Below are 7,929 nucleotides of genomic sequence, written 5' to 3'. Positions count from 1 at the left end.
TGACTATCAGACCAGAACAGTCCCTTTAGACAGCCAAGTTCATCAAGCAAGTACTTGAAGAAAAAAATCTGGATCCTACTCTCGCTGCGCCATCATGTGACTGATCATCATTTGAGCATCACCGGTTGCGATTGATTCCTGCTTACTAGCATGGCAGAAATTGTAAATGTCCCTCCTCATGCATCCAACCTGATCATATCCACCGTATTGCATGCACAAAACATCTAAAATATGGTGTTCGCGGATCACACATTTTTTCATGTCTGCAATGTCTGCTTTCCGCTCATCGCTAATTCTTCTGCGTGAACATAAAAGACACGAAAGGTCCCGTGGGGCTAGAGGATGGTTGTGTTCATCGATTAAATCCTTCACAAACCATCGACCTATTTACTCCTATCTTGCAATGACCAATTTAGCTTTACACCTAACACGAGTTATATTACGTGGCCTCCTCTTTCTATCTTCCATCTTCCTCTGCATGCGCTTCTCTTCACCCCTTCACGACTGCAAGCAATTTTCCTCAAAATTATATGATTGTTGGATCCATCCCACTCAATATAGCTTCTCCGCACACTTAAACCTTTCTAAAGAGCATATTTGTTATAGAATCTATAATCTTCATCCTCACTATGAAATATCCTGTTAGCAATATGATAGTGCTCAAACATACACCCATCACTTATATCCGCCATATCTTCCTGCATATAACATACAAAATGCACAGTTGTTGTTTATCCATGTTGTAGATGAAAAATAGCTCACACGCAAAAACAAGTGCATGAAAAGGCAGTATGAAATCTTGTGTGGAATATTGAACTTTGGTCATTGTACATGTGAGGCCAACCGAGCATCAACGTTGAAAAACTACTAAACTAAGCATCGATGACGAAAAAACCTAAATTATTTTGCATGCACTACGGAAACCTAAATTGATGATGACAAAACTAAGTAGGAAGAGGAGGCTACGAATCTGAGTCAAGTCAATTCATACCTTAGGATGGCAGACGGGAAGAGACGGGATTGGTCGGCATCAAGTTCCTCCAGATTAATAGTGTCGCCACCGATTCCGCCGGTGCGGATGTGGTGCCTTATTCTTCTTCTTGTTGCCGGTCACGTCGAGGACAGTGAAGGAGAGGAGGACGAGGACGAGGACGGTGAATTGATTCCTCTCGCCATGCACGACGGGGACAGTGAAGGGGGCGAGGACAAGGTCTTGACCTCGACCTGGATCGATTAGACATGGTTCTGGTCGTGCAGGTGATCGGTAGAAAAAAATATTTCATCCTGGATCGTTATGCCCTTCTTGGATTAACAAATTAAATCTAATTATTTTAATCTAATTATTTTTAATCCTCTGAAATCGGACGGCTAACAAAAATTAGAGGGGCCGGTGCTCGGCAGCACTCTGAGTACTGCCCCAATCACTGTAAAAGAGCTCATGTATACATGTGTGCACTGTGCAGTTTTTCTGGGACACAGAAGGAAAGCTAAGTGGAGTACTTATTAGATTGGCACCCGTGAGAAAAGTACTCCCTCCGTCCCATGATGTAAGACGTTTTTTTTGACACTACAGTATTATCATAATCGTCTTACATTATTGAACGGATGGAGTAGTTAGCTTGGTGTCAAGCATGCCAGAGCTTTTGTACTCAGGACGTACGTCTATCAGACAAACTTGCAGTGGATACAAATTTTCGGGTGACTCGCATTTGATTCTCCACGGGAGAAGTTTTCTTCCATCCATTATCTAAACAAAATTCTCCATGGGTGAGCATGCACTAGCAGTATCAACCTCTCATGTTTCTGCACGTGTGTTGAGGGCGAGGATAGCGAAAGCAACATACGACGAAGCCGACGGGCCCGGCCATGGCCTCGTCTCGTCGATCGGGTCGAAAACTGAAGCCGGTGCGCAAAGAAACAAATAAAAAAACTCAAAAGAACAAGTGCAAGATCATTCTGACGGAAGAGGAAAGAACTTTCAAGCAGATCGATCGAATGTGCACTGCACCAGTCGGTATATTATTACACCTCGAAAGGATTTGGGCCAAGAACAGCTGCTCGGTCGTTGGGTAGATCAAGATCCTCATGTGAAGATTAATTGATCTTTAACCTCGTATATAGTACTCCATCAAACACTTGTGTGTATTTTCCGGAATAGATTCAAAACAAAATATGTACTACATATCACATGCATATAGGCATAGCTAGCTAGCTTGTGGCGTGGAAGACGTATGTCCGAAGCATCACCTCGTCGCAAGAAGCAGACATCAACTCAGGCGGACGGCACCGAGGTGCGGTGGTGCCCGGACTCTGACGCCACCGTGGCCGGGGCTGTCTGCCGCGACGAGGACGATGAGGTTGCCAGCTGCTTCTCGCATGCGGTGCGCCTAAGCATCTGGCATATGCCCTCGGCCACGCGCTCCGCGGGGCCGCCGCGCCTGAAGATGCGGCATGTTGGGTAAACTTCAAGTTCAGGTTTAGGGTTTTAGGTGTCGATTTTTTCAGTTTCGTCAATAGTTTCTTTTTCGTCATATAACCCGAGCTGCGACTCGGTTTAGTTAGAGGTTTTAGCGGCGCCCTGACCCGATCGTGGGATGGCACGAGTGCACGGTCAAGGTGCCATGGCGGCCGAAGCACGAGGGACGCTGGGATGGCGGTGTCCACTACTTGCACGAGCTCCGCGTTTCCGTTGTGGTTTTCAGTTGCAAACTCTAAATAAAGAGAAGAAGCAGAAAAGCTGCAAGTAGTTCGCACCGCAAAAGGTCTCTCCCTCTCTCGCACCCACTTTCGTATTCATCTCTGGTGATCGCCGGAGCCAGTGGCGCCGAGGTCTGCCTGACAATTGGCATCAGAGCTGGTTCGCTCGGTCACGTGTGGAGATGGCAGGACCTGACAGCCCCGGGAAGAGTGTGGTGGATTCAGGGAACAATGGCGGTGGCGCCATGGTCGTACACCAGCGCGTCGTTCGCGACACCTGCGGGGCCTTGCCCATGCTGATGCGCACAAACTACGCCGACTGGGCCCTCCTGATGCAAGTCATGCTGGAGGTGCGCCAGCTCTGGGTCGCCGTCAAAGACGGGAACACAGAGCGAGAAACAGATCGCACGGCAATGGAGTGCCTGCTGCGATCGGTGCCGCCGGAGATGGTGTCCACGCTTGCCGTCAAGGCCACGGCGAACGACGCCTGGGGCACGATCAAAACGATGCGGCTGGGTGTGGCGGGCGTCCGTGAGGCCAAGGCGACGTCTCTGCGTCGCTAGTACAAGGCGATCAAATTCAACGAGGCGAGAGCATTGACGATTTCGGTATGCGCCTATCCTCTCTAGTGACTCAGCTTGAGCTGCTTGGTGACAAGATCGGCGAGCCCGCCGTCGTCCGCAAATTTTTCTCGATCGTCCCCAAGGCCTACTCGTAGATGGCGTGTGCGATCGAGACACTGGTCGACCTCAACACTCTGGCGCTCGAGGAGCTCATCGGGCGACTGAAGGCCGCCGGGGAAAGGTACGAGCTGGACGCCGCTCCCACCGGCGATGATGGCAGTGGAAAACTTCTTCTCACGGAGGAGGAGTGGTTCGCGCGCCTGAAACTGCGGGAAGGAGATGGATCGTCCGGCAGCAACGGCCGTGGCTGTGGGCGCGGCAGAGGGTGCGGCCGTCACCAGAACGCCGGCCGCGGCACCAGCAGCGGGGAAAAGTCTAAGGATATCTGCGCTACTGCAAACAGGCGGGGCACTGGGCACGCGAGTGCAAGGCCTGGCCCAAGGAGCAGGCAAAGCTCGTCCAGGTCGGCGGCGAGGATGAGGAGCAGAGCTTGTTGATGGTGCAAACCTGCGGGCTATTCGACCTCAACTCTGACGCCGTGGACGCCATGCCAGTACACCTCATCGAGGACGCTGTTCAGGTTCACCTCGGGCATGAGGGGAGCGGCGGCGCTAGGAACGGCGTGTGGTATCTGGACACGGGCGCGTCCAACCACATGACCGGCGATCGCGCAGTCTTCGCCGAGCTCAACACGGCCGTCAGCGGCACCGTCAAATTTGGCGACGGCTCCGTCGTCAACATCTGCGGTAGGGGAACCATTTTGCTGGCATGCAAGACCGGCGAGCACCGCTCGATCACCGGGGTGTACTACATCCCGCCGCCGCGCTCCCACAGAATCAGCCTGGGCCAGCTCGATGAGAGAGGCTGCGCTGTGCGTGATCGGGAGCATCGTCTTCTCGCCAAGCTACAGGGAGCACCGAATCGTCTGTATTATGTTGCCTTATGAATCGTGCAGCCAGTGTGACTTGCAACGCACAGCGATGGCGACACGGCGTGGACCTGGCACGCGCGCTACGGGCATCTCAACTTCGACGCCCTGCGTAAGCTGGCGCGCCAGGAAATGGTGCACGGCATGCCCGTGCTCGAGCAGGTGGACTAGCTGTGCGACGCATGCCTGGCCTGCAAGCAGCGGCGCTCGTCCTTCGCACAACGTGCCAAGCACTGAGCACAGGAGCGGCTGGAGCTTGTGCACGGCGACCTCTGCGGCCCAATCTCGCCGGCAACACCGAGCGGGAAGAAATACTTCCTCCTGCTGGTGGACGACGCCACAAGGTTCATGTGGCTTGTGCTGCTCGCATCGAAGGACGAGGCCGCATTATCGATAAAGCGCGTGCATGCCCATGCGGAGTCAGAGTCAGGGCGGAAGCTGAAGATGCTGGGACGGACTGCGGCGGAGAGTTCACATCCGGCTCATTCACGGCATACTACGCCGAGTAGGTGTTAGCCGCCACCTCATCGCCTCGTACTCGCCACAGCAGAACGGTGTGGTGGAGCACCGAAATGGCATAGTGGTGGGCATGGCCCGGAGTCTACTGAAGGCCAAGCGCGTCCCCAGCGAGTTCTGGGGCGAAGCGGTCACGACATCGGTGTTTCTGCTGAACCGCGCGCCCACCAATAGCCTGGACGGCATGACACCATTCGAGGCGTGGCATGGACGCAAGCCGAATGTGCATTTCCTGCGCACCTTTGGTTGTTTCGTGCATGTGAAGGGCACGCGCCCTGGACTGAAGAAGCTCGACGATCGCAGTCGGCCGATGATCTTCGCCGGCTATGAGCACGGTACAAAGGGCTACAGGGCCTATGATCCAGCTACTGGGCGCGTGCACATCACGTGCGACGCCGTGTTCGACGAAGGGGCACACTAGGACTAGGCAAATGAAGATGGCGCCGTAAACACGTTCAGTGGCGCCGACACGTTCATGGTCGAACACTTTGTGAGGAGAGCTCCAGGGGCGACAGATGTGGGGGGTGCGGCCACCTCGCCTCCGCCCACGCCACTTGTGTCTTCAGCGTCGTTGTCTGCAGCACCGTCAACTCCAGCGCCATCCACTCCAGCGTCTGCCAGCCCAGGAGGGGTGGAACTCGTGTCTCCACCGACGCCATTCAACAACAATGTTCTCGATGCGGTAGACGACGCAAAGCGCGAGCACCGATTCCGCACCTTATAGAACATGCTGGATTTCGGCCCGGCATATGATCCTGATGAGGAGCTCCATCTTCTGGTAGTTGAGGAGCCCGGCTCATTTACTGAGGCAGAACAAGAAGCGAGCTGGCAGGGAGCCATGATCGAAGAACTGAGCTCGATCGAGGACAATCAAACATGGCAACTCACGTCGCTCCCTCCAGGGCACCGTGCCATAGGCCTGAAGTGGGTCTACAAGGTAAAGAAGGACGCACGCTGGGATGTGCTCAAGCACAAGGCTCGGCTCATGGCGAAGGGCTATGTACAGCAGCACGGCATCGACTACGACGAGGTGTTCACCCCAGTGGCGCGTCTCGTGTCAGTACGGGTGCTGCTAGCGCTCGCGACGAACACGGGCTGGGCCGTTCATCACATGGACGTCAAATTGGCATTCCTGCACGGCGAACTTCAGGAGGAAGTCTATGTGCAGCAACCGCCAGGGTTTGTCGTTGCCGGCAAGAAGCACCTCGTCCTACACCTGAACAAGGCTCTATACGTTCTGAAGCAAACTCCCAGGGCGTGGAACACCAAGCTGGACACCTGTTTGAGCAAGCTGGGGTTCACGCGCTGCCCGTCAGAGCACACGGTGTACGCGCGGGGCACGACGACCACACGCCTCATCGTGGGCGTGTACATGGATGACCTGGTGATCATTGTATCAGACGCAGCGGAGATCACCAAGTTCAAAGGAGAGATGCAGAAGCTGTTCAAGATGTCTGATCTAGGCCTGCTGAGTTTCTATCTTGGAATTGAAGTGAAGCGGAGGGAGGATGGCATTGTCATTACACAGAGCGCGTATGCATGGAAACTCCTGGAGAAGAGTGGCATGGCTGGCTGCAAACCCTATCACACCCCCATGGAGCCCCATTTCAAGCTATCAAAAGAGAGCACAGTGCCACCAGTGGACGCAACCGGAGTACTGCAGCGTCGTTGGCAACCTGCGCTACCTGGTGCACACACGCCCTGACCTGACCTTCTCGGCCGGGTACGTTTCACGTTTCATGGAGGCACCAACTGAAGAGCACCGGACCGCCGTCAAGCATATTTTGAGGTACATCGCCGGCACTCTGCATCTGGGCAACAAGTACGGTAGAGGAGATGGTGAGCCTGAACTCATCGGGTACAGCGACAGTGACCTAGGCGGCGACGTGGACACGCGCAAGAGCACCTTCGGCACCCTGTTCTTGCTCGGAGGAGGGGTGATAACCTGGTAGTCGTAGAAGCAGAAGATTGTGGCACTCTCCAACTGTGAATCAGAGTACGCCGCAGCAACAACAATGGCTTGCCAAAGAATCTGGCTCGCGCGCTTGCTCGGTGAGTTCAGAGAAGTTGAAGAAAAGGCAGTAAGACTCAAGGTCGACAACAAATCCGCAATTTCTCTTGCAAAGAATCCTGTGATGCACGACAGATAGAAGAACATCGAGCTCAGGTACCATTTCATCAGAGATTGCATGGAGGCGAAGAAGATTGAACTCGAGTATGTTGCAACAGAGGTTCAGCTTGCAGACATGCTCACCAAGCCCCTCGGCCGTGTTCGACTGCAGCAGCTACGCACAAGCATCGGCATGATCGAGGAGACTCCCTGAACGATTAGTTTAGGGGGTGATTGTTGGGTAAACTTCACGTTCATGTTTAGGGTTTTAGGTGTCGATTTTTTCAGTTTCGTCAGTAGTTTCTTTTTCGTGAGATAACCTGAGCTGCGACTCGGTTTAGTTAGAAGTTTTACCTGTGCCCTGACCCGATCATGGGATGGCACAAGTGCACGATCAAGGCGCCATGGCGGTGTCCACAAGTGCACGATCAGGGACGCTAGGATGGCGGTGTCCACTACTCGCACGAGCTCCGCGTTTCCGTTGTGGTTTTCAGTTGCAAACTCTGAATAAAGAGAAGAAGCAGAAAATTTGCAAGTAGTTGGTAGCGCAAAAGGTCTCTCTCTCTCGCACCCACTTTCGTTTTCATCTCCGGTGATCGCCGGAGCCAGTGGCGTCGAGGTTTGCTTGACACGGCAGAACGCCATGTCCGCCCGCACGGCCTCCTCCACGCCCATGGACTCGATGCGCTTGCTGCGGCCTGCATCATACTTGATGGACTTGGAGCACAACCCGCACAGCCACCAGCCCCCAAAGTAAGCCCTCACGCCGCCGATATACTCGCCGGTGCACTCCTCCTCCGGGCCGCAGCACTCGCAGCTCACCACCACCGCCGGCTCCACCACCTCCATCTCTAACTTTGAAAGTTGGATTATTACCTAGAAAACCACGGTGGGCTCTGCTTTGTCCTTTGTGTGGTGTGTGTAGACAATTTTTTTTTTAAAGACGGCAGGAGAGCTGTTGTGATTTCATTAAGCAGAAGTAAGGCCGATGGCCAAGTACAACGATAGGTCAGTGACCCGAGGTTACAGAATCAAAAAACCTGGAGACAGCAGTT

At 53.9% G+C, this 7,929-nt stretch overlaps 1 protein-coding gene across 1 annotated transcript; it reads right to left on the bottom strand.

The window, feature by feature from the left end:
* Window positions 1-2,272: 2,272 nt before the first annotated feature.
* LOC123115045 (uncharacterized) lies at window positions 2,273-7,723 on the bottom strand. Its single transcript, XM_044536335.1, has 3 exons — window positions 7,505-7,723; window positions 7,042-7,049; window positions 2,273-2,438 (listed from the first exon to the last, which is right to left on the bottom strand). The coding sequence occupies exons 1-3, from the start codon at window positions 7,721-7,723 to the stop codon at window positions 2,273-2,275; spliced, it is 393 nt and encodes a 130-aa protein (XP_044392270.1).
* Window positions 7,724-7,929: the final 206 nt, after the last annotated feature.

Source organism: Triticum aestivum, chromosome 5B (assembly GCF_018294505.1).
Source record: "Triticum aestivum cultivar Chinese Spring chromosome 5B, IWGSC CS RefSeq v2.1, whole genome shotgun sequence".
In the NCBI taxonomy this organism is placed as follows: Eukaryota; Viridiplantae; Streptophyta; class Magnoliopsida; order Poales; family Poaceae; genus Triticum; species Triticum aestivum.
This window is presented reverse-complemented; position numbering and strand designations above follow the sequence as displayed.